Source organism: Myotis nattereri (genome assembly GCF_964212035.1).
Source record: "Myotis nattereri genome assembly, chromosome: 3".
NCBI classification, from domain to species: Eukaryota; Metazoa; Chordata; class Mammalia; order Chiroptera; family Vespertilionidae; genus Myotis; species Myotis nattereri.
The window spans coordinates 145935979-145963594 of NC_138077.1; the positions used below are offsets into that span (position 1 = coordinate 145935979).

At 43.0% G+C, this 27616-nt stretch overlaps 1 protein-coding gene across 1 annotated transcript in view; it reads right to left on the reverse strand.

Moving 5' to 3' along the window:
* Positions 1-9558: 9558 nt before the first annotated feature.
* The window catches only part of RPAP2 (RNA polymerase II associated protein 2), a 99508-nt gene continuing 81450 nt past the window's right edge, over positions 9559-27616 (reverse strand). The window contains exons 12-13 of the mRNA XM_081087759.1: positions 17876-18021; positions 9559-9821 (exon numbers count right to left, since the gene is read on the reverse strand). Coding sequence (XP_080943885.1) covers positions 17880-18021 — 142 coding nt within the window. The 3' untranslated portion in view covers positions 9559-9821; positions 17876-17879. The remainder of the gene's footprint in view (positions 9822-17875; positions 18022-27616) is intronic.

Genomic DNA, 27616 nt, shown 5'->3' on the forward strand with positions numbered 1-27616 from the left:
TGGACGGCAGTGGGCTCCTGGGCCAGTCCCGCCTCCCCCCTCACTGGGGCCTGCCTCAGCACATTGCAGTGGGCCCAATGGGCTTCTAGACATCGTTACTCTCCCTTTTTTACTGGGCTTATAATGTGAGGCTATCAAACATTTTCAAACTTCAGAATGGCATCCCTTTCCTTGGGAAAAGGCAAATACTTACAGAACTGGCCCTGTTCTCCAGGGATTGGGATCAGCTGGTTTTGGACATGACTATAGGCCAGTGATGGCGAACCTTTTGAGCTCGACGTGTCAGCATTTTGAAAAACCCTAACTTAACTCTGGTGCCGTGTCACATATAGACATTTTTTGATATTTGCAACCATAGTAAAACAAAGAATCATATTTTTGATATTTATTTTATACATTTAAATGCCATTTAACAAAGAAAAATCAACCAAAAAAATGAGTTCGCATGTCACCTCTGACACGTGTGTCATAAGTTCGCCATGACTGCTATAGGCAGAAGGCGCTAAATAACGCCTTGGAGAGACTCCACTCAGTCGATTAAGTCTGGTTGGGTTTTTAAGTGTTTGAGAATCTCATGGGAATAAAATTATTCAAAGGGCAAGATTAAAAAAAAAAAAAAAAGCTCGTTCTCTGAATATACCAGCATATGAACTCGTTGTTTCTGAGATATTTAAATAGAAAGTGAAACTGAGTCACACTGTTTACTTGTCACAGTAAAACTTCACGTCTTCTTGCCCAAAAGGGCAGCAGGGTTTCCTTCAACCTTTCTTTCCATTCTTTGAAATCTGGATTCACAAGAAAACCTGGGGGCTCCGCTCTCTGGAAGGTGACATTTACTTCAACAGGGAGGCGTGCCCGTGGGGCCAGGGAGTGGCCTCTGGCGAGGGGACAGGGCGGGCTCTGAGTCAGCCGAGCACATGACTGAACAACAGACGGGGTCTGGGGACGCCCGGGTCTTTCTCCGGAAAACAGAACTCACGGGTTCTTCCTCCGCAGGGTGGTGTGGCACTCTCCCTCCTACCTGCTTGACAAGACATGAGTGCTCCAATGGAGTCCCAGTGCTCTCAGCCTGTTCCCAGCCTCGTGGTCTCCATCTTCTGAACCATGTTTGTCGCTCTCCGGAGTCTTCTCCAGCTTCAGGCTTGTCTTAACAAGGACACACCCTGGGTCCCACCTGCCTCAGGGCCTTTCCTCAGGAGGCTGCTCTGCCTGCCCCCCCCCCCCCCCCTTCCTGTCCCCTTGACTACCTCCACTCATCGCCCCCATCCATCCTTCCAGGCCACCATGAGGTCCCCTCCCACCCCTGACCGCCACGGCATACCTTCTGCCTTTTAGGTGATGGGACCATATAATTTAATGTCCAAATCAGAATACTTTTGAAAGTAAAAGTTTCTAATGAATAATGACTCTGAGGTAACAGGTATAAACTGGGGACTGTCCCAGGCAAACCAAATGGATATTCCTTTTCAGGGTATTTACCCTCATTGTGCCTCCTTCCCAAGGGCAGGCTGAGGATTCTGAGAAGAGTGACTGTCTTGTCTGCACCCTTCTCATGTCAAGTCAGTAATTAAAAAATATAAATCTATATATCTATGTATCTATATATCTATATATATACCTCTCTCTCTCTCTCTCTGTGTGTGTGTGTGTGTGTGTGTATATATATATATATATATATATATATATATATATATATATATAATTGATTTCAGAGAAGAAGGAAGAGGGAGAGAGAGATAGAAACATTAATGATGAGAATCATTGATCAGCTGCCTCCTGCACGCCCCCCACTGGGGATCAAGCCCAAATCCAGGCATGTGCCCTGACCAAGAATTGAACCATGATCTCCTGGTTCATAGGTCGATGCTCAACCACTGAGCCATGTTGGCCAAGACCAACCAGTAATTTAAAAAAAAACAAAACACCTTTTTTTGGAAACACACACACACCTTACATTTACAAAAGGTTGCAAAAGTAGTACCCCTCCCCCAATTTCCCCATCATTTACACTTTGTATTTCCATGGCACATCTGTTAAAACTAAGAAACCACATTAGTTAATTCAATTGACTTAACTCCAGACTTTATTCGGATGTTCCCAGTTTTCCCATGAACGTCCTCTTTCTGTTCCGATCCAGACCAGGACACAGTACTGCATTTAGTTACACGTCTCCCTGGTGTGTGACAATTTTTCAGCCTGTCTATTTTTTCATAACCTGACAGTCTTTTTTTAAAAAAATATATTTTATTGATTTTTTACAGAGAGGAAGGGAGAGGAATAGAGAGCTAGAAACATCAATGAGAGAGAAACATTGATCAGCTGCCTCCTGCACACTCCCTACTGGGGATGTGCCTGCAACCAAGGTACATGCCCTTGACTGGAATCGAACCTGGGACCCTAGAGTCCGCAGGCTGATGCTCTATCCACTGAGCCAAACCGGTTAGGGCTAACCTGACAGTCTTGAGGGGGTACTGGCCAGATTTCCTGTAGAAATATCCCCAAACTGGATTTGTCTGTTTTCTCATGATTAGACTAAGGCTGTGGTTTTGGGGAAGAATGCCCTTCTCATCACACATACCAGGGGCACATACTGGGCACAGGACATCACTGGGGATGGGGACCTTCAGCCTGTGAAGGTGGTGTTTCCCTTCCCCATTCTTTGGGAGCAAGTCACGGAGTTTAACCCACTCTCCTGGGAGGGATAGCATCTATATGCAGTACTAGTCATTTACTTCTTTCAAAACTGATATTTATTTTCTGACAACTTCATTTCCATTTTCTGTTCACAAGCCTGTGAAGCACAACTTGAGACCACCCAGCAGCTTCTCCTACCCACTCAGTGGTCTGAGCAATGGGAGCTGCAGACCAGTCTCCAGCAGTAAGCACTTGCTTCCTTTCTGGTGCGACAAGATGCTCCAGGCTTATCTCTTGTTGCTGCCCCAGCCTTAGAACTAGCAATTTTCCCAAGAAACCTTGGTTCCTTTTATTGGAAAATGACATTTAGAAACCAAGATCTAGCACAGTTTCTTTGTGCTGAACTAAATTCTGCTCCAGTCCTCCCAAGCTAACATAACTCCTGCAGGAGTGTGAGAGGCGGGAGTGTGGAAGGCGGGAGTGTGGAAGGCGGGAGTATGGGAGGCAGATGCAGCGCCCCAAAAAGCTGCTGGCCCTGCAGTGACCTGGTGGCAGAGGTGGTAGTGGTCTATCTGGCTTCTTTTTTTTTTTTTTAAATATATTTCTTTATTGGTTTCAGAGAGGAAGGGAGAAGGAGAGAGAGATAGAAACATCAATGATGAGAGACAATCATTGATTGGCTGCCTCCTGCACACTCCCTCTGGGGATTGAGCCCACAACCCAGGCATGTGCCCTTGGCCAGAATCGAACCCGGGATGCCGGGAGCCAGTCCATCCTTGCTGTTTCAAAGGACCTGGCATATATGGCATACTGTTCTTAATATGTTTGCTCACCTTCTTGGCACTATGTGTTTTAACCAAGGTCTCTGAGAAAGGTTGTTTCCCCAGGTAGGGATTTTCCCCTGAAGTTAGGGAGGGAATAAAACCTCTTAACTAAGTGCCAGGCGGGTAATTAATCACTTTAACCACGAACAATCATGCTTAAGCTACATAATCTTTACTCCCTGGAATGGAGATAAGAAACGCCCTAACCTTTGTAATAGAGATTGATAGGATTGAATCAACTGGTATAAATACAGATGTAACAAGACAGCAAGAGAAAGGGAGAGAGACAGAACCTAGGCACAGAACCTACAGAGAACGTTCTCTAGAGACAGAAGAACTTCGCTGGAGAGAACATGGCAAAAGATCCTGGACAGAAACTGGCCTCAGAACCTAGAGACAGAACCTAGCGAGAGAACATGGCAAAAGATCCTGGACTGAACCTGACTACAGAAATTGGCAAGAGAACCTGACTAGAACCTGGTGACTGAACCTGGCTGGAGAACCTGGACAGAACCTGGCTGGAGAACCTAGCGAGGGAACATGGCTACAGAACCTGGCTGGAGAACCTGGAAAACCTAGCAAGAGAACATGGACACAGAACCTGGCTGGAGATTCTAAGCAGAACCTCTCTGGAGATCCAGACCAGAACTTGGCTGGAGATCCTGGCTGGAGATCCTGGATAGGCTGCTGATCAACTGAACGCTGCCTCCGTGTCATTCCTTCTTCGCCGACTTCGTCCACACCTTTGGGAACCCCTGGACCCGCTGGGGTTGGACCCCAGCACCGGGACCCTTCAGTCCGCAGGCCGATGCTCTATCCACTGAGCCAAGCCGGCTAGGGCCTATCTGGCTTCTTAATCTATACTAATAAAAGGGTAATATGCTAATTAGACCGGGAGACCTTCTGGACAAGTAATGAGGGCGGTGCCAAGGAAGAGGCAGTTAGTGGTGATCAGGCTGGCAGGGGAAGGCAGTTGGGGGCAATCAGGTCAGCATGGGGGGGGGGAAGTTGGGGGTGAGCAGGCAGGTGGGGGGGGGCAGTTGGAGGCATTCAGGCCAGCAGTGGGGGCAGTTGGGGGCGAGCAGGCCAGCAGAGGGAGCAGTTGGGGGTGATCAGGCTGGCAGGGAGGGCACTTGGGGGCCAGCAGGCCAGCGGGGGCGGGGGGCAGTTGGGGGCAAGCAGGCCAGTGAGGGGGTCAGTGAGGGGCGATCAGGCAGGCAGGCGAGCGGTTAGGAGCTATCAATCCCAAATTGCAAGAGGGATGTCCAACTGATGGTTTAGGCCCAATCCCACAGGGGACATCCCCTGAGTGGTCCTGGATTATGAGAGGGTGCAGGCCGGGGTGAGGGACACCCACCCCCATGCACAAATTTCATGCACTGGGTCTCTAGTCTAGTATATATAAAAGGCTAATATTCAAATTGTCCCCGTGGGAGTTTGATCTCTCGCTATGATGTGAGCTGACCACCAGGGGGTGGTGCAAAATGAAAGAAGGCCCTGGCCAGCAGCCAGAAGGCCCTGATCGGCCTGATCGCTGGTCAGGCCTAGGGACCCTACCCGTGCACGAATCTTGTGCACCAGGCCTCTAGTTGACATATATTAGTTTTAGGTATACAACATAATGGTTTGATATTTGTATACATGGTGAAATGATCACTAGAAAAGTTAACAAATCACCATACATAGCTACAATTTTTTTTATGATGAGAACTTTCAAGATTTACACATAGCAACTTTTAAATATGCAATATGGTATTAACTATAGTCACCATATTGTACATTACATCCCCATGATTTATTTATGATTGGAAGTTTGTACTTTTTGACCACCTTTACCCGTTTTGCCCACTCCCCACCTCTGGCAACCACCAATCTGTTCTCTATATCTATGACCTTGGGCTTTTTCATTAACTAATTTATTTTTGGTACCCACATATAAGTGTGAGCATATGGTATATGTCCTTTTCTGCCTGACTTATTTCACTTAGCATAATGCCCTCAAGGTCCATCCATATTGTCAAAAAAGATAAGATTTCATTCCTCTTTATGGCTGAATAATATGCCATCATATTCTTTTTTTTTTTTTTTTTTTAATCCTCACCCGAGAAGTGAGGATATTTTTCCATTGATTTCTAGAGTGGAGGAGCTGGGGAGAGGAAAGCGAGAGAGAAGGGAGAGAAAGAGGGATGGAGGGGGGAGGGAGAGAGAGGGGGAGGGGGCGAAAGACATCAATGAAACAGACACACATACCCCAACAAGGGGTGGGGATTGGATCTGCAACCTAGGCACATGCCCTTGACCAGAAATCAAACCCATGACCCTCCAGTGCACAGGCCAAAGCTCTAACCACTGAGAGCATTGGCCAGAGCTCCATCATATTCTTTATCTACTTACCCATTGATAGACACATAAGTTGTTTCCATATCTTGGCTATTGTAAATAATGCTGCAATGAACATGGGAGTGCATGTTTTTTCAAGTTTTTTAAAGGTTCCCTTTTCTCTACATCCTCTCCAACACTTATTTGTCTTTTTGATAATGGCCATTCTAATAGTTGTGAAGTGGTAATCTCATTGTAGTTTTAATTTGCATTTCCCCAATAATTAGTGTTGCTGAGCATTTTTGCACATGCCTGTTGGCCATTTGTATGTCTTCTTTGGAAAAATATCTATTCAGATTTTCTGCCATATATATATATATATATATATATTATTTTAGAGAGGAAGGGAGAGGGGGAGAGAGAGATACAAACATCAATGGTGAGAATCATTGATGGGCTGACTCAACTCCTGCATGCTTCCTACTGGGGATTGAGCCCACAACCTGGGCATCTCCCCCGACCAGGCATTGAACCATGACCTCCTGGTTCATAGGTTGGTGCTCAACCACTGAGCCATACCAGCTGGGCTCTGCCCTTTTAAAAAATGGGTTGCTCTTCTTTTAGCTATTGAATTGTATGATTTCTTATATATTATGGATATTAACCCCTTATCAGAAATATGATTTGCAAATATCTTTGCCCATTCCATAGTTGCCTTTTTATTTCATTAGTTTCCTTTGCTGTGCAGAAGCTTTTTAGTTTGGAGTTTAATGGTTTCATGTCTTACATTCAATACTTTAATACATTTTGTGTATGATAGATGCATGTGGTTGACCAGTTTTCCCAAGGGTACTTACTGAAGAGACTATCCTTTCCCCATTGTATATTCTGGCCCCTTTGTTATAAATGGATCCATATATGTGTGGGTTTACTTCTGGGCTCTGTATTTTGTTCCACTGATCTATGAGTCTGTTTTTATGCCTATACCATATTGTTTTGATTACTATAGCTTTAATATAGTTTTAAATCAGGGAGCATGATGCTTCCAGGTATGTTCTTCTTTCTCAAGATTGCTTTGTTTATTCGAGGTCTTTTGTGGTGCCATACAAATTTTAGGATTATTTATTCTATTTCTGTGAAAATGCCATTGAACCTGTAGATTATTTCAGATACTATGGACATCACCTTTAACACCTTTATTGAGATAATGTATATACATAACATTCACCTGTCTTAAGTACACAAAGCAATTATTTTTAAAGTTTACAAAGTTGTACAAAAATCATAATTTAATTTTAGAACATTTCATCACCCCCATTTGCAGATGATCCCTGTTCCCATCCCTGCCCATGCAACCACCAATCTAGTATCTAGCTGAGGTTTTTCTTTTTTTATATTTTATAAAATGGAATCATACCGTGTATGGTTTATTGTGTCAGACTTATTTCACTTAGCATAATGTTCTGGGGTTTAGCTGTGTTATGGCATGCATCAGTACTCCACTGTATGGACTTTTTGTTTATCCATGTACCAGTTGATGGTCATTTGGGTTGCTTACCTAATATGAACAATGATGCTATGAATATTTGCCTGTAAGTCTTATAAACATGCTTTCCTTTTTTGGGGGGTGGGACACCAAGTGTAGTGGTGAACTTATAATTAACTTAGGAAACCTCCAGATTGTTTTTTGAACCTGGCTGCACCATTTTACATTCCCACCAGCCATGTATTAGGGCTTGTTTCTTCACATCTCACCAACACTGCCTTTTTTTCTTTTTTTAGGAAGAGAGGGAGAGAGAAGGCTAGATGGAAACAGCCATCAGAGAGAAACATCATCAACTGGCTGCCTCCTGCACGCCCGCTTCTGGGGATTGAGCATACAACCAAGGCATGTGTCCTGATTTGTTTTGGGGATCTTATCTAAGAACTCTTTTCCTAAACCAATGCCATGTAGGTTTTCTCCTAAAAGTTTTACAGTTTTAGCTCTTATATTTAGGTCGCCGACTCATTTTGAATTTACTTTTGTATATGGTAGGAGGTAAGGGTCTAAATTAATCTTTTTTGCATCTGATATCCAAATGTTCCACCACCATTTGTTGAAAAGACTATCCTTTCTTCATGGAAATGGCTTGGCACCTTAGTTGAAGATCAATTGACCATAAATATGAGGGCTTACTCCTAGACACTCAAGTTCTGTTCCACTTATCTTTCTGTCTATCTTTATATCAATATCACACTGTCTTGATTATTGTAGTTTTGTAATAAGTTTTGAAATCAGGAAGTGTTCCTCGTTTTCAGAACTGTTTGGGCTATTATGGATCCTTTGAATTTCCCTAGAAATTTTAGGATCAGCTTGCCAATTTTTCAAAAAAGCCTGCTGGGGTTTTGATAGGGTTTGTATTGATTTTTAAATAAACTTTTAAAAGACAATTGCCATCTTAACAATTTTAAATCTTTTAATTCATGAACATGGAATACCTCTATTTACCTCCCTTACTTTCTCTGTTTATAGTTTTCATTGTACAAGTCTTGTACTTCTGTTAAATTTATTCTTAAATATTTTTGTTAGTATTTTGGATGGAATGATTTGCTTTCTTTTTGGGGGAGTTAGGTTTATTAAAATTGGGGACAGTGAAAAAAGGAAGGGCCTAGGATAGAAGGATCAACAGGCGAGAGCCTAGGCAGGGCTACTCTGGTCTCTAGAAACGTTGTAGGAAAGAACCAAGGTTGGGCAGGGCTGCTGTTGGCTCACTGGGGTCAGAAAAAAGGGGGTTTGGGGGACAGGTTCAGGGTATTAAACCAGGATGCGCTGCTGCCCGTTGCTCCCTGGTTGCAAATCTCGTGGAGTCCCTTTGAGTTTAGGAGATGCGCACCTGTGGGGAAGAACAGAGGGAGGAGCGTGGGCATGCTCCCGGAAGGAAGAGTATGCCTAGAATTATTTTAATTTCATTTTTGGGATTTTCATTGCTAGTATACAAAAACAATTGATATTTGTATATTAATATTGTAGCCTGTGACCTTGCAGAGCTTGTAGATTCCGGTTTGTTGTGTACCAGGCTGCTTTCTGGTCCTTCCTGTGGCTGGGCATTTAGCAGCTGGCATTTCTTCCAGTGTCCCAGAGTACAGATCTGATTTTGTTTTTGTTTCTTTTCCCTCCAGTAAAGCTGCTCAAATTGTCTGGGGTCCCTTTAACTACCCTGAAGGCTCTCTTAACTTGCATGCTTCAATACACATTTTGAAAAAGCAGTGTAAATTCTAGAGATGGTCTCTCTTGAAAACAAACTCTAGATTCCACACTCTGCCCCTCCCCATCCCCTTGCTTTTTTTAAAAAAAATCGAGTCCAGAAAGTTCTGGGATACTTCTGTTTTGGATGGGTGAGGTTAACCACATTACACCACAGTCAGCTTCTTTAAAAGACTAATGAATAGGCTTCCAAAGGGCCTTTTCTCCAATTGCATTTATTGACCTCTTTATTGTTCTTTAGAATCTAGAGTTTAGACCAGCCGTGGGCAAACTACGGCCAGCGGGCTGTACCCTTTTATGTAATGATGTTTACTTAGAATTTATATTAGTTCACACAAACACTCCATCCATGCTTTTGTTCCGGCCCTCCGTCCAGTTTAACAACCCAATGTGGCCCTCGAGTCAAAAAGCTTGCCCACCCCTGGTTTAGACAATGAGGCCAAAATAGAACTTTTCTCATTTTTTTTTTTTGTCAAGTGTTGTGATGGAATCATCCAAATAAATAAATAAATAAATAAACAGACATAATATTTTCTTAAATATTTATTTTCAGATAAAAATCCTATGTCTTATAGCCAAGGATGCAAGGACTTGTATATCCTTGTTGGAATAATGGTTCCTCTCTACCTGGGAAGTCACTCTGTATAGTTAGGGGCTGGGAGGGAATGGGTTGAAATCTGAGAAGGTAAAGGTTTTTCTTGGAACAAAGCTAGCTGTCAGTCATCACCAGACCATTCTTGTGGCCAGAATTCTAGAAATGGTGTACAGTTCATTTTCTATTCATTCTTCATGAAGTACATCTGTGAAGCAAAAAAAGGCAGTCTGAATAAAACACCTAAAATATTTTACCAGCTTTTGAAAAAACTGTGTTGTTTTCCCAATACACACTCCATTTTTCATTATATAGCAATAATGGTTTGAGTGAAATAGACCCAAGTTCATAATGCAGCTTGAGGGGTAGGCTTTGATGGGTCTAGGTCCTTGGTCGGCAAACTGTGGCTCGCGAGCCACATGCGGCTCTTTGGCTCTTCCTAAGCCTTAGGAGGACCCTAATTAAGTTAATAACAATGTATCTACCTATATAGTTTAAGTTTAAAAAATTTGGCTCTCAAAAGAAATTTCAATCGTTGTACTGTTGATATTTGGCGCTGTTGACTAATGAGTTTGCCGACCACTGGTCTAGGTCAATAAGAAAATCCTCCTCTGCCCCATCCCTTCACAGAACGAATGGGTTAGCTTATAGCATACCTGTGGCCACATGGATTGGTTCAGGGGTGCCCTGAATTTAGTGTGAAGTTCAAGACTCTCACTTGGACAGTGACTATGTTATATGCAGGGTAGGACAAAAGGAGGTTTATAGTTGTGAGTACACAAAACAGTTTATTCTTTTTTTTTATTTTTTCTTTTTTTTCTTTTAATTAAATCTTTATTGTTCAGATTATTACATTTGTTCCTCTTCCCCCCCCCCCCATAACTCCCCTCCTCCCAGTTCCCACCCCACCCTCCGCCCTCACTCCCCACCCACTGTCCTCATCCATAGGTGCACGATTTTTGTCCAGTCTCTTCCCGCAACTCCCACACCCCTTTCCCCCCCAAGAATAGTCAGTCCATTCCCTTTCTATGTCCCTGATTCTATTATAATCACCAGTTCATTCTGTTCATCAGATTATTTATTCACTTGATTCTTAGATTCACTTGTTGATAGATGCATATTTGTTGTTCATAATTTGTATCTTTACCTTTTTCTTCCTCTTCCTCTTCTTAAAGGATACCTTTCAGCATTTCATATAATCCTGGTTTGGTGGTGATGAACTCCTTTAGCTTTTCCTTATCTGTGAAGCTCTTTATCTGACCTTCAATTCTGAATGATAGCTTTGCTGGATAAAGTAATCTTGGTTGTAGGTTCTTGGTATTCATCACTTTGAATATTTCTTGCCACTCCCTTCTGGCCTGCAAAGTTTCTGTTGAGAAATCAGCTGACAGTCGTATGGGTATTCCCTTATAGATAACTGAGTTTCTTTCTCTTGCTGTTTTTAAGATTCTCTCTTTATCATTTGCTCTTGGCATTTTAATGATGATGTGTCTTGGTGTGGTCCTCTTTGGATTCCTTTTTTTGGGGGTTCTCCGTGCTTCTTGGACCTGTAAGTCCATTTCTTTCACCAGGTAGGGGAAGTTTTCTGTCATTATTTCTTCAAATAGGTTTTCAATATCTTGCTCTCTCTCATCTTCTGGCACCCCTATAATTCTGATGTTGGTACGCTTGAAGCTGTCCCAGAGGCTCCTTACACTATCCTCGCATTTTTGGATTCTTTTTTCATTTTGCTTTTCCGGTTGGGTGTTTTTTGCTTCCTTGCATTTCAAATCATTGACTTGATTCTTGCGCTCCTCTGGTCTGCTGTTGGGAGTCTGTATAATATTCGTTATTTCAGTCCGTGTATGCTTAATTTCTAGGTGGTTCCCCAATATAAGATCGAGGGTCTCATTAGTTTTCTTGTAGATCTCATTAAGTTTATTGGCGGCTTCTAAACAGTTCTTGAGAGACCTTAAAAGTGTGGTTCTGAACTCTATATCTTCCATTGACAATTTTGTCCTGTTTCTTTGTCTCCACATTTTGTTATGCTTCCTTGGTGCACCCCCTAGTAGTCTTTGTGCGCAGTCTTGTAGTTAAACCTTGACTGTTGTAGCTAATACCAGGGAGGGTTTGACCTCCAGGCCAAGTGGCTATCAGTTTATTCTTATTAATTATTGTATTTCCCATATGAACTTTAAACCTACTTTTGCCCCACTCTGTATAAAACTGGGAACTTTGCCATCTATAGTAGACTGCTTCTAAGTTGGCCCCTAATGATCCTTGCCTCTTGGTATTCATATCCTTATACAATCCCCTCACCTTAAGTGTGGGCTAGACCTGGTGATTAGTTTCTAACTGGTCATGGTACAGCAAAAGTGATGGGATGTCACTTCTGAGATTAGTTACAAAAAGAGTGTGGCTTCCACCCTGGGTACTGTCTCTCTCTGAGGGAAGCCACATGCCAAGTTGTGAGGTGCACTGTAGAGATCCATGTGGCAAGGAACTGGAAGGTCTCTAGACAAGGGTCAGTGAGAAACTGAGGCCCTGAGTTTAATAACCTGTGAGGAACTAATCCTGCCAACAACCACATGAATGAGCTTGGAGAAGGGGATCTTCCATTTGGGCCTTCAGATGACATCATAGTCCTGGCAGATAGCTTAACTGCAACCTCACTGAGAGACTCTGAGGCTCCATGTTAAACTATGTCCAGATTCTTGACTCATAGAAAAGATAAGGTTAAAAAAAAAGTTTGTTGTTTTAAGACATTAATATACCATAATAAGAAAAATGTTTGAGCTGGATTTTTCCCCCTGCTATTGGTAAATAAAAGCATATTTACATATACTAATTAGTAGTAATTTAATCTTGAAAAGGTTCTTAGACAGCCCTGGCTGGGTAGCTCAACTGGTTAGTGCATTGTCCGGATAAGCCAAGGTTGTGGGTTTGATCCCCGGTCAGGGCACATACAAGAAGCAACCAATGAATGCATAAGTAAGTGGAACAACAAATTGATGTTTCTCTCTTTCCCGCCTCCCTTCATCTCTCTCTCAAGTAATAAAAAGAGGTTATTAAACATTAAAATCTTTATATGCAAATAAATTTACAGCTTAAAAATTCAAGCAAACAGAAAAACCCCATCTGTTTACTCACAACCATCTCCATTTCTCATATGGAAAATTAAGTAATAAGACTCATTCAGAATTTCTTTTTTTTTTTTTAAATATATTTTATTTATTTTTTACAGAGAGAAAGGGAGAGAGATAGTTAGAAACATAGATGAGAGAGAAACATCGATCAGCTGCCTCCTGCACATCTCCCACTGGGGATGTGGCCGCAACCCAGGTACATGCCCTTGACTGGACTCGAACCTGGGACCTTTCAGTCCGCAGGCCGACGCTCTATCCACTGAGCCAAACCGGTTTCGGCCAGAATTTCTTTTAATACTAACAAAGTCTGGGCAAAGGTTTACTTTGATTATTTACACAAATAAATAATGTAAATAATTAATAACAGGGTAACTATTAATTCCAGTTGAAACATTTTGTTGGAAGTCCTTAAAAGTACTTTAACACTATCTGTTTATAGACAAGTTTTAAATATGCTAATTAAAAATGATTTTTAATTGCTACCTATTTATTAAACTAGGTCTAGAAGGACCTCTGGCTAGGCATTCTTTGTTTTCAGTCTATCTGGAAAAAACCCCACCTTTCATTTCATGGAGAAAAGGTGTTTTGAACCAAAGAGTATGATTAATTCGATCCTCTATATCTGAAGCCCAATAAAACAAAAAATCTCCAACCTCACTATATTCTTAGTAGAGGTTTTGAATTGATACTTACACAGGCCATTTTGAGCTCACTGCTAAAACCCTTTGTTCTACAAGATCTTCAGGGGAGCGGGATCATTGGAAAAGGTCACTCTGGGTATAAGTTGGGAGGCGGGTATAGTGCTTATTCCTTATATGTTATTTCCTTATATTTCATTTTCTAGAAGGTTCAGTAAAGGAATACCATTTTTTCTTGCTTACCAAAAATACCTCTCTTAAATATCCTCTTCATGTATTTAAAGATTTGCTTGAAGGCCGTGTTTTTTCTTTTACAAAAATTCGAATAATAAAAAATAAAATGACAGACATCAAGTGTGCTTCTGGAAAGAAGACAGGACAGGATTGAAGGCAGAGGTAAGGGGGAATTTTTCTTTTTTAAATCTTATATGCAATTATTTTAACTTTTATAACAAGGTTGTATGTTTTTATAATTTTAAAAATAATTGAAAGTTGGAAAAAAAAAAGAATGCTTCCTGAGAAGGTCTCATTTGTAGTTTAGGATTAATTTCTTCAATCACAACATTAAATCAAAACCTATCAGGCGGGTCCAAACTGGTGGCATAGAAAGAAACTAAATTGCCCTGTCCAATGAACACATCAAATACACACCCACATTTACAACAATTCCTTCTGAGAGACAACTCAGGGCCGACTGAAAAGTTTCTGCACATCAAAGGAGGGGAGGGGAGGGGAGGGAGAGAAATCGCACGCAGGAGCACATAAAGGTTGAAGAATCATGACAGCGCTTTGGGATCAGCGGTGCCAGGTGAGTGTCAATGTTTACATTCCCCCTCCAGCTGGATAGTGCGGGGGGGGGGGGGGGGGGGAGGGAGGGCGGCGGGGGGGGGGGGGGGAGTGCTATGCAAGTGCTCTGGTGGACCTACAAGGCTGCTGCAGTGAATTTCCAGATGCCCTGTCCAGAGCTTGTTTCAGTGAACCAAATGGTGCTGTAGTTGGCAGCCTAGCCTGGATCTCAGCTCTGGCTAGACAACTGGATCAACAGGCTTTGCCTCATCCAGACCTCGATCCTGTGGGAACTGAACGGTCACCAAAATATGCATGCACTGGGGCTTCCCTGCCAGTACTTCACTCTGTCCAGGACAGCCAGACCAATAGGGAGCTACTGTATGCATGTGTATGCACTGGGTCACTTCACCCTGGGCCAGCACCTCCCAGGCAACTGACACCAGACACTGTAGGCGTCCTCCCTGACTCCACCCACCTTGCCCAAACCCAGCACACAGTCTATACCAGGGGTGGGGAGCCTTTTTTTTTCTGCCAAGGGCCATACAAAGTTATCAACTTAAAAATTAGCCTGCTATATTTGGTCAAACATTTAAGTAACTCACCCCTAATGACTTTGCAGGGCCAGGCCAAATGAGTTCATGGGCCTTATGTGGCCCGTGGGCTGGACATTCCCCACCCCTGGTATACATACACAGGAGTTGCTTCTACACAAGGCCATCTTTTCAAAATTGGAAGAGATGGGTATTACATCTACTTAACAGGAACAAACACTGAAAGTCAAAATGAGAAACCAGGAACAGGTTCCAAATGAAGGAACAACAAATCCAAAAAAAAAGCTGAATGAAATGGAGATAAATAATTTGCCTGATAAAGATTCAAAGGAATGGCTATAAGCATGTTCACCAAATTTGAGAGTGGAAGAGAGGAACTCAGAACTTGAACAAAAAGAATATAAAGACTAATCATAGCTGAAGAACAATATAACTGAAATGAAAACTATACTAGAAGAAATTAGCAGATTAGATAAAACAGAAGAATGGATTAGTGACCATGACAGAATAGTAGAAATCATCCAGCCTGGATGAGGGGATGATGGCTGTTTGCAGCTGGTCACACCCCCTTCAGGGTGGGGGTCCCCACTGGGGTGGCTGGCCAGTCTGGGTGAGGGGCTGAGGGCTGTTTTCAGGCTGGCGGGTGACTGAAGCTCCCGACCTCTCCTTTTTTTCTTTTTCTTTTTTTTATTCTGGGATTTATTTACTTTCTATGGCTGTCACTGGAGCTGAGAGCCAGCTTTAGCTCTGAGGCTTGGCTCCAGCTCTGAGACCTCGGCTGCTGAAAGCAGGTATCTGGGTTTGTTTGGGTTCTATAATTGTAACACTTTTGTGGTCCTGCTTGCTCCAGCTCTGATGCTGAAAGCAGGTTTCTGGGGTTTATTTACCTTCTATATTTGCAACATTGCTTCTTAGACTGCAGCTCAGAGGCTGGCAGCGGCAGGCAGGGAACCTTGGCTTCCTCCATCACTGGAGCAAGCAAGCCTCCTGTTCGCTTCAGCTGCCTGGCTGCCGGCCGCCATCTTGGTTGGCAGTTAATTCGTATATCGCCCTGATTAGCCAATGGGAAGCGTGTCGGAGAGACGGTTAATTACCATGTTTCTCTATTATTAGATAGGATGGTCTGGCCCTCTAGCAACTTCAGTGCGAAATTATAGCTAACTTGCCTACAAACGTCAGGTGGTCATAATAATCTGGCCACTCAGTGTATATAATGTAATATTACTCAGCCATTAAAAAGAATGAAATCTTGCCATTTGTGACAACATGATGGACCTAGAGAGTATTGTGCTAAGTGAAATAAGTCAGACAGAGAAAGACAAATACCATATAATTTGCCTTATATGTGGAATCTAAAAAACAAAGGAACAAACAAACCAAGACTCATAAAAATGGAGAATAAACTGATGGTTGCCAGAGGGGAGAAAGTAGGGGGATTGTTAAAAAAGGTGAAGGAAAATAATAGGTACAAACTTTTCAGTTATAAAATAAATGAGCCACAGAGATGTAGTATATAGCATAGGAAATACAGTCATAATATCATAATAAGTTGGCATGGTGACTGGTGGTTACTAGCACAGTGTGGTGATTACATCATAAGACATATAAATGTTGAATCATTATGTTGTACACCTGAAACTAATATACTATTGTATGCCAACTAAACTTGAATTAAAAATTTTAAAAAACTATCTGAGCACTTGAGAGTATGTGAAATGAGAAGCAAAGAGAGGAAAAGATGAAGAGTTATGATTAAAACAGCACGAGGGAGGTACATTCTGATGGGCAGTTCTGAAGGAGGTGTAGGGGAGGGCTATGCATCTGAGAGCAGGGTCACAATTCAACAAAGTCAGACTTGTAAATTTATCTGCTTATCTGTACATGAGAGTACTAGGGTGTTGGCTGGGTTGGGGGTGATTTCTTTGAAGAGGGAAGTAAGATGAGGATGTTCTCAATGGATCATTGCAGTAGTTGAGTTGAAGTTAGTTGCTATTTCCTGGGAAGAAACTTACCAGGTTGGACATGGGGGTTTGAGTATGAAGGTCATAGTGGATTGCAAGAAACAGAATTAACTATGGCAAACCTATATAGGGGGAATAATAACAAGGATGGGGCACAAAGTAACAAGAGTGGATAGGAAGTGAGTATGGCAGCTGAGAACTAATGGATGTCATGTTCTCCATTAGCAAGCTGAGGATATCCTGATGTCTATACTTGGTTTTTATTTTTATACTAGAGGCCCAGTGCACGAAATTAGTGCACAAGAGTGTGTGTGGGGAGTCCCCTCAGCACAGCCTGTACCCTCTTCAACCAGAACCTCTTGGGGGATCTCCAAATGCCAGTGTAGGCCCGATCCCAGGGATCGGGGGATAGGGCCTAAACTGGCATTCGGACATCCCTCTCATAATCCTGGACCACTGGCTCCTAATCGCTCACCTACCTGCCTGCCTGGTCACCCCTAATTGCCCCCCCCCCCACCCGCCGGCCTGATCACCCCTCACTGCCTGTGTGCCAGCCTGATTGCTCTTAACTGCCCCCGCTGCCAGCTAGGTCACCCCCAACTGCCCTCCCTGCTAGCCTAGTTGCCCTTCACTGCCCCCCCCCCCCCGCCAGCCTAATCGCCCCCAACTGCCCCCCCTGCTGGCCTGGTCACCCCCAACTGCCCCTCCTGCTGACCTGGTCGCCCCCAACTGTCCCCCCTGCTGGCCTGGTCACCCCACGCAGCCTGCTGTTCAGCCATTTGGTTGTCCCTCACTAACCCCCCTGCTGGCTTGGTCATAGGCAGCCGTCTTGTGAAGGTGTAAGGGTTAATTTGCATATTACCTCTTTATTATATAGGATTGATGCTTTTTAGAGAGAGAGGGGAAGGAGGGAGGGAGGGAGGGAGGGAGGAAGGGAGGAAAAGGGGAAGAGGGGGGAAAGGGAGGGGAGAGGGAGGAAGAGAGAGAGATATCAAAAGAGATTGATTTGTTGTTCCACTTATTTATGCATTCATTGGTTAATTCTTACATGTTCCCTGACCAACCTTGGTGTATTGGGACGATGTTCTAACCAATTGAACTGCCAGGGCCTATACTTTGTTTTTAAAATTTCCATACTAAAGAATCTAAACAGGCAAAAAATGAAAAATAAACAAAAGTAAAGCACAATCCAACTCACCACTCTAACAGCCGGTTCTAAATATGATGGTTAAATTTTCAAGGTCTTCATTCTTTAAATGTAATTCTTCAAGCAGGGTAGCTAGAAACTGTGTAAACACCATATTTTCCTGAGAATGCTTCTGAATGCCAAGAATCGGCGTCAGTCTGAAACAACCAAAAATATTAAATACATATTCATGAAATGGGAAGGAATAAGGGGGGCTTCAGTCCTCAACATGTTTTTGTCATGGCAGAGATGAAGTCTTTCTGATTTATCAACATTCCCAGGGAGAGGCTTTCCCAATACAAGCAGAAGAGAAATCTCAGAAAAAAACTGGAAAGATGAAACATATTATTAATTACAGAAAGAAGCCTAAAAGTCTGGATCTATAACATGTTCTTCATGGCAGCAAAACCCACCAAAATTCTGCTCAGAAAGGAAAATTAATAAAGTCTTTTCTTTTCACTTGGGGAAAGGAGGTTGTGGGGAGAAGCTTGAAGCTGAGAATTGCTTTAAAAACATCTATAATAATAAAAGTGTAATATACTAATTAGACCGGACAGCTGAACGAACTTCTAGACATCATTCCAAATGTCCTTGAAAGATGAAGCCGCAGTGGTGGGGCCGAGGCAGAGGTGGTTAGGGGTGATCAGCCAGGCAGGTGAGCAGTCAGGGTCGATCAGGCAGGCAGGCAGAGTGGTTAGGGGATATCAGTTAGGCAGGCGAGTAGTTAGGGGTGATCAAGCAGGCAGGCGAGTGGTTAGGGGCGATCAGGCAGGCAAGTGAGTGGTTAAAGGTGATCAGGCAGGCAGGCGAGAGGTTAGGGGTGATCAGATAGGCAGGCAGAGTGGTTAGGGGCGATTAGGCAGGCAGGCGAGCGGTTAGGAGCCAGAAGTCCTCGGTTGCGAGAGGGATGTCTGAGGGGTCCCGGATTGCAAGAGGGTACAGGCTGGGCTGAGGGATCCCACCACCCCATGCACGAATTTCGTGCACTGGGCCTCTAGTAATTTATAATGAATGTTTGGATTATATCACCTGGAAAAAGACAATAAATAAAAAATAAGATTGCCTTTTAGATAAAACCTTAACGTTTTTATTTTTAAAACACTAAAGAGATGAATTATATAAGGCACTTAATATAAACTTTATAAGTAACACTCTGCTTTTTTCTTTAATCATTTATAGTAAATACCCCTAAAGATTGCATGTAATAGATTGTTAAAAGTAATTTAAATTCAAATGTGATTAGCAAGTATCATTTTTAAAAAGTGACTAATCTAATTACAAATACTCAAGACCATTACTTTTCATAAATATTTTAATCTCCAGAGATCATGATTTGTAGAACCTTTGCAAGTTACTTACATTCCTGGAAAGCTTTTTGGAGAGAAAATTCTTTTTTCCCCAAATAGTCTTATACCTTGCACAAAGCTCTTCCAGATGCTTAATCGTTTTAAAAAATATATTTTTATTGATTTTCAGAGAAAAGAAGGGTGAGAGAGAGAGAGATAGAAACATCAATGATGAGAGAGAATCATTAATCGGCTGTCTCCTGCATGCCCCCTACTGGGGATGGAGCCCACAACCTGGGCATATGCCCTGACTGGGAATTGAACAGTGACCTCCTGGTTCATGGGTCGACCCTTAACCACTGAGTCACACTGGTTGGGCGATGCTTATTTAATCTTGGTCATTGCCACTGGGCACATAAAATATAAATAAGATAACTCTGATTTAAAACAATAACAGTCAAGAAATCGGAGCAGAGCAATTCTGCAGCAGTGTGTGTAGAATGGGAAATGTTATTTTTCGAGAGACAGATTTCATCTTTGCTTAGCCATTTCATAGAGAATACAAAAGTAAAAATTTGTCAAAATTGTTCAGAAATGGCCAGGACTTTGAGAAGGTGGTAAATTCTCTATCTCTCTGAAGGTGTCTTAGCAAGAACTAGAGGTTAAGCGACTCCAGTAATAAATACTAGTAGTCTAGTGAAATCCACAAAGTTCTAAATGGGAAAACTACTGTAATGTGTACTTCCCCCACCTCTCTGTATTTCTGCAGAGGTAGGGGATGGAGTATCAGGTCTCATACTTCCTGAGCTTTGTCTGCTGATATTTCTCACAGGTAGTTCATACTGGGAAATAGGCCTACCCAAGCCTTCCAAAGCCAAACCCAACCTGGGCACTTGGTTGAATGTAGGCAACTGCAGCCAGCTTTTCCTGAGGCAGCTTGCTGCAGAGAAGGTGGAATCCAGAAGTCAACTCTGCCTTTTCCCACACTTCGGTAAGTTGATATTTAAAATACAAAGTTGCTGCTTTCCCACAATAAGACTAAAGATACTGGGGATAGAATAATATTGGCTAAAATAAAACCAAGAAGTCAGAGGAGGTAGATCAGATATGTCAACTCCACAGAAACCTAGCTTTTGTGTGTTTTTAAAATGGTACTTATATGACACATCTTAGGCAATTTCTCTCACTTTCAAGGAGACTAATATTTGGTTCATATATGAAAACAAAGTTTTCTCAATTACTTCTTAAAGTGCCATGTTTTAAACTTAACCCTCAAATTAGAAGTAAATGGTGACTACTCGATTTTTCAACCTGTGTGCTCATGAGAGCAGAAAATGAGAAGATTTACAAACAGCTTGTAAGAGAATTGTTCCATCAATTGCCCTAGTTAGAAACTATTTTAGAAAATAGTAATACTTCTTTAGCAAACTTATAAGGATATATTTACTCTATAAATTAGTAAGTTTATTAAAAGATGTGTTCAAATGTACCTGAATGTTTTGTTTATAAAGAAAAACTAGAGTTAATGGGAAACTTTAGCTAGGAGTTAGAAAAAAGAAAAAGAAAAAGAAAAGAAAGCAACAATGCAATCCTGCTCCATGCTCCTGGGCCCATGGCAAACAAAGCTAATCCATCAGGCATTCTCTTCTTAATGAGCTGGACCTGCTTTGAGAATCCTCAAAACAAAGCTCTGAGCACCCACTTTGACTGTTTTAGAGCTGACTCAACCGATGAAACCTGTTCCCTCCTTAGTCTAACTGCAACCACTAGAACTCTTTCTCTACGCAACAGAGTTCTAATCCTAAGTCTGTCCGGAATGCTTGTTACAATTTTGGGCAAGTTGAACATCAAAGCCTTAGGATCTATTATCTATAAAATGGGGCTAATAATACTTAAGTTCCTTAAAAGTTATTGCAAAATTCAAGTAGGATACTGTAGATGAATAGGCTTTTTAAAAAATAGTATGATATAGCATTTCTGAGGGTGACGACCTCCCAACAACAACATGCCTCTCGCTAAGGATTTCCTTCATCCCTCTCCAGAGAGAAGAAGAGAAACAGAAGCAGCAGTTCCTGGTGTAGAGTCCTAATTCCTACTGCATGGATGTGAAACACCCAGGATGCTATAAAATCATCACCGTCTTTAGCCACGCACAAACAGTAGTTTTGTGTGTTGGCTACTCAGCCTACTGGAGAAAAAGCAAGGCTTCCAGAGGATGCTGCTTCAGAAGAAAGCATCACTAAAAGCATCCCAAATCAAAATGAGAGGAGAGCCATCCCAATAAACACACATGGGATTAAAAAAAATTAGTTATGGTAATGACTATCAATTAACATTTACCATGTGTTACCTATAAATACTTACTATTTACATGTTCTGAGCATGAATTATGGCTCCCATTTTATGAATAAGGAAATGAAGGCACACAAAAATTGAAGTACCTTCCTCCTTTCTTCCAGGTCACAAAGATAGTAAGTGGAAAGTCAGAGCTTTGCACCTCGGCAATTTATCTTAAAAAATCCCATGCTTCTGGTTAATATGCTAGCTTTCATTCTTTGCAGTCTATAGAGCACCCTAAGTTTAATCTTTACCTGACTGATGTGTACTGAGCCCTGGATGAAAATGCAGAAAGAACAGAAGGTTTTAAGTTTGCTTTAGAGAACTAAAGGACTACACATATAAAAATGACAGTACCTGGCAGGCAGAAGGAAGTACTGATAGAGAAATCATACAAGGTCTGGTGTTTGTTGGGAGAGGAAAATATCAACCTGGTGCTTGGAGATTTCTGCAGCAAGCCATCAAGTGGATAAACAGCAATCCCTAGGCTTCTGGAGCCTCTTTACACTGGAGCCCACAAGTTTTGTTGCATAATTAATTATACTCCTGGAAAGTTAGCCAATGAGATTTCTTTTAACCTTATTTACTCCTTTGATCTTTAACTGAAAAGACTACTTCTTCCCCATCCCCCAGTTTCTAACACAAAATGTAAATGATTATAGAAATATGTATTACTAACTTTCTAAAAATTTTAAGTTGACTTAAATCCTTTTTGGAATAAGGTGAGGTGTAAATGAATAAATACTCTCATAGTTCCTGTGTACCACTAAACATTAATAATCCAGTGGAGAGTCATGTAAAAATTCTGTTTTCCCTTTAAAATTATCCTTTCTAGAAACCAGGCACATGAGTACAAAACCTGAAGATTGCTTTGACAAGTTATAAAGTCATAATGAATAATATATCAAGAAAGATGATGAACCTTGAAAAATCTTTTCTGATTCATTAAAAAGAATTATGATTTGCTTCTATCTCCAAAGTAATTTACAATTAGAGTGGAATAAGGACTATATATAATCTTTATGTTTTCCAGATTTCTTGGCTCATCTACTTTAACAAGATTTTATTACTTCATAGCAAATGACTACAAGCCCGCTCTAGTTTAGCCTGCTGCTCACTGGCCATCTGCTGAATTTCCATGTGATCTTCCTAGCCAGAGGCTTTTGTGCCTAATTGCACGGATGAATCAGAAGCAAGATCAGAATGTTTTATCAGTTTATTATGGTTTTGGGCAATGATAAGAATTGGTTATAGCCACTGCCAAGGTATTCCTGGGATTTTTTTTAGACTATACGATGCCCTAACGATAGGTGCTGTTGGGCTGAGTGGAGTTTGAGGACTGATGTGATGTAGAAGAGCACTGTACTGAGCTTGGAGACAGGGTTCTATTGTCTGCTTCTGTTAGGAATATGGACGAGGGCTTTGGAAACCACAAAGCACTAAGCAATACACTCCCTACATGTGTTACAACTAGATGCTTAAAGAAACCAAAAATAATTCCTAAAACCTTCTGGCTAGGCCCAATGACAAATGAATAAAGACTTATTACAGGAATTGCTCCTTTCATAGCCAGTAACAGTTTCTTAATTGGCACATCCAAAAGCCCCCTTAGTTCTCTTCCCAGTTGACTCAATCTATTTTGTAGGTATTTCTTTTTTCAGCAGCCCATGAATGATAGGTCTTACCTAAGGTTTCATAATGACCTTGTTTTTGTACTACATTCCATCTTATGACTTTGACTATCAATGACTCAAATCTCTAACTTACCTTCTAGGATTTTTCTCCCCCTGGGTGTCCAAAAGGTACATCAAATACATTATGTTTAAAGCTGAATTTCTGACCTCTTAGTTTCATAGAAATCTTATAGTATTAGAAACTAGTCATCTTTAATTGTTACCCCTTAATGTTCTTTGTCCAATCAGTTACCAAGTCCTGCTGATTCCCCTCTGAGATGCCTCTTACATTCACTTCACCTTCTCCATTCTCACTGTCCCTCTCCTAATTGAGATGAGTTATCTCTTCCCTGGATTACAGCGACAGCCTCCTGAGTGGTCTCTCACTCCAACCCACGCTCCACATTGCCATCACAATCCTCTCTCATAACTCTGATCTTTTTGTTCTCTTGCTTTACTAACTACTAATAGAAGAAATCCAGTATCTTTGGGCTTTTTTATTTCCTTTTATTTTGTTTCAATCACATGAATAGATTCTTATAAATATTTCAAATAATATTAAAATGTGTATTGTTAGTTGTATATATTTTTCTCATCCCCCAGCCAGATGGATGACTGGGATCACATTTTAGTCACCCATCTTTGTATCCCCCACAGGTGAATGATTATAGAACTAAAATCACTGCTTTCTGATATCAGCACTTCTTAATGTACTAGAGTGGGTTTATGGGCTAAAGGCTGCTTGCTGCTTATTTCTGTAAATAAAGTTTTATTGAAAACTGGCCATGCTCCTTTACTTATACATTTTATGACTGCTTTCATGCTACAATAGCAGAGTTGAGTAGTTGGGACCATAAGGGCCAGCAAAGTTGAAAATATTTACAATCGGGCCCTTTATAAAAGCTTTGCCAGAGAAAAGCAGCTAGTTAGTTACCTACAAGGGAATACCCATAGGACTGTCAGCTGATTTCTCAACAGAAACTATGCAGGCCAGAATGGAGTGGCAAGAAACATTCAAAGTGATGAACAGCAAGGACCTACAACCAAGATTAATCTACCCAGCAAAGCTATCATTTAGAATTGAGGGTCAGATAAACAGCTTCACAGACAAGAAAAAGCTAGCCGAGTTCATCACCACCAAACCAGTATTATATGAAATGTTGAAGGGTATTCTTTAAGAAGAGGAAGAAGAAGAAAAAGATAAAAAATATGAACAAAATGGCAACAAATACATACCTATCAACAATTAAATCTAAAAATCAAAACGAATAAAAAAATCTAATAAACTGGTGAATAAAATAGAATCAGAGGCATGGAAATGGAACAGACTGACGATTCTCAGAAGGAAGGCAGATGGGAGGGTGGGAAGAGATTAAACAAAGATCTTATATGCATATATGCATTATCTATGGACACAGACAATAGGGTGGTGAAGGCCTGGGGTGGGGTGGGGAAAAAAGAGGGACATCTGAAATAATCTCAACAATAAAGATGAAAAAAAAAAGTTCCCAAACCTTATACTGGAAGAGTATTATGCACCAATTTTAATTTAAAACAAACACTATACAATGCTTTATATACTACTAGAGGCCTGATGCACGAATTCATGCACAGGTGGGGTCCAGCCGGTCTGCCCTGATGGGGGCCGATCGAGGCCAGGCCATGGGAGGGGAGGGGTGGAAAGGGGATGCAGGCGGTTGTGGGGGGAGGGCGATTGGGGCCCTGATCAGGCCAGTTGGCCGCCACAGTGGGTATCGTAGCAACCAGTCATTCTGGTTGCTTGGCTTTTATATATATACTAGAGGCCCGGTGCACAAAAATTTGTGCACTGGGGGGGGGGGGGGGGTCCCTCAGCCCGGCCTGTGCCCTCTCGCAGTCTGGGACCCCTCGGGAGATAACGACCTGCTGGCTTAGGCCTGCTCCCGGGTGGCAGAGGGCAGGCCCAATCCCTAGGTGCAGCCCCTGGTCCGGCTCAGAGCAGGGCCGATTGGGGAGTTGGGGCGCCGCCCCCTGTCATGCACAGAGCTGCAGGGCGATCAGGGGTTTGGTCGCTGCCCCCTGTCATGCTGATCCCGGTGCTGGGAGGTCTCCTTGCTCCGCTGATCCCAGGGCCAGGACCCCTCTCGCTCCACTGATCCTGGGCCGGGAGGCCTCTCGGCTCCGCTGATAACCTGGACAGGGAGGCCTCTCGGCTCCGCTAATCCCAGGGGCCGGGAGGCCTCTTGGCTCTGCTGATCCTGGGGTCCTGAGGCCTCTCGGATCCGCTGATCCCCGGGCCAGGAGGCCTCGCGGCTCCGCTGATCCCGGGGTCCTGAGGCCTCTCGGCTCCGCTGATCCCGGGGCCGGGAGGCCTCTCGGCTCCGCTGATAACCTGGACAGGGAGGCCTCTCGGCTCCGCTAATCCCAGGGGCCGGGAGGCCTCTTGGCTCTGCTGATCCTGGGGTCCTGAGGCCTCTCGGATCCGCTGATCCTGGGCCGGGAATCCTCTCGGCTCCACTGATCCCGGGGTCCTGAGGCCTCTCGGCTCCGCTGATCCCAGGGCCGGGAGGCCTCTTGGCTCCGCTGATCCCGGGGCCGGGAGGCTTCTCGGCTCCGCTGATCCCGGGGCCGGGAGGCCTCTCGGCTCCGCTGATCCCAGGGCCGGGAGGCCTCTTGGCTCCGCTGATCCCGGGGTCCTGAGGCCTCTCGGCTCCGCTGATCCCGGGGTCCTGATGCCTCGTGGCTCCGCTGATCCCGGGGCCAGGATGCCTCTCGGCTCCGCTGATCCCCGGGCCAGGATGCCTCTCGGCTCCGCTGATAACCGGGGCCGGGAGGCCTCTCGGCTCCGCTGATCCCGGGGCCAGGATGCCTCTCGGCTCCGCTGATCCCCGGGCCAGGACGCCTCTCGGCTCCGCTGATCCCCGGGCCAGGACGCCTCTCGGCTCCGCTGATCCCGGGGTCCTGAGGCCTCTCTGCTCCGCTGATCCCAGGGTCCTGAGGCCTCGTGGCTCCACTGATCCTGGGCCAGGAGGCCTGTCTGCTCCACTGTTCCCGGGGCCCTGAGGCCTCTCTGCCCTGCTGCTTCATGGCTGTTTGGCTTCGCTCTGCTTGGAGCCTGAGTATGCAAATTAACCGCCATCTTTTAGCTTCTATAATTGAAACATTGTATCTTTTGGAGTTGTTGCTTCAGGAGCTCAGAGCCCCCCAGCTGCAGACGGGGAACCTTGGCTTCCTCATGCTGGGGCAAGCAAGCCTCCCTGTTCGAATCAGCTGCCTGGCTGCCAGTTAATTTGCATATCTTGCTGATTAGCCAATGGGAAGGGTAGCGGTTGTACGCCAATTACCATGTTTCTCTTTTATTAGTGTAGACAGATAACTCTGATCATGAGAGCAATTAAAACAGGAGATGAGAAATCCAAAGGAACCCTTTGGCTCTAGAATATTCAGGTTCTGCCTGTGAAAGTATGGAAGATGCTTAAAGAAACCAAAAATAATTCCTAAAACCTTCTAGCTAGAAAGAGAACTTTTCTGGTTTACTCTAATCCAGTCGAACTGACCAGCCTTGCTTCAATGATGTCAGGGTTAGTCTGTTCCCACTTGAGGGCTAAATGTTTTCTTTCCTGGAGAGGCTCTTCCCCAGATCTCTGCATGGTGGGCTCCTTCACATGACACAGTTTTGTTTAAATGTCACCATCTGAAATTGATCCTCACTCTCACCTTCTACTTATTTTGCTTTGTCTATGTAATCCTTACTCTTGTCTAATTTTGTATCACCAGTTTGCTTGTTTACTGTCTATCTCTGATCCAAGGTGAATCTCATGAGGGCAATGACTTGTTCACTGTATCCCTAGTGCCTGGCACACTGTAGATGATCAATATTTCCTTGTTGAATGAAAAAACAAAAACAAAAACAGTTTAAGAGGCCACTTTTTTATTGTGTTTACTGAAATGTTTTTTCTTCATAAAATTTTCCACCTTTCCTTCTTAGAGAAAGGAAGGGAGGAAATCTTTTTTTGACTCCTCCTCCTGATCGCACATAGTGGCACCTTCCTGCCAGAATGTTACAGAAAATCCATCAGATAGACCAAGCATTAAAGACCTACCACTTGTTCCTGCATTTCCCTCCTCACTTCCACTTGTCTTGGAACTTTGTTGTCAGGGAAGTGCTAAGATTGGCCAAGAGTGAGTAGTGCTAAGTGCCACAGAGCTGGCTCAGTTTATAGTTTTAATTCACTTCCAGTCCTGAAGAGGAAACTGTGGAGCAGGGGGTCAGCCCTGAGTGGGTGCTTGGTAGTACCTTTCTCAGGAGCAAAAGTACTGTAGTCTCATAGGTGAAGCATAAAAGGAGAGGAAATTCTTTTCACTCTAAATGAGATGGGATTTATTTGGCCAAGAGAAAGAGCAATTTAGGATATCTACAATCCAACTAATATAGGTCTTCATTTCTGTGTATTTCTGGCTATTTCTACTGTTCCTGA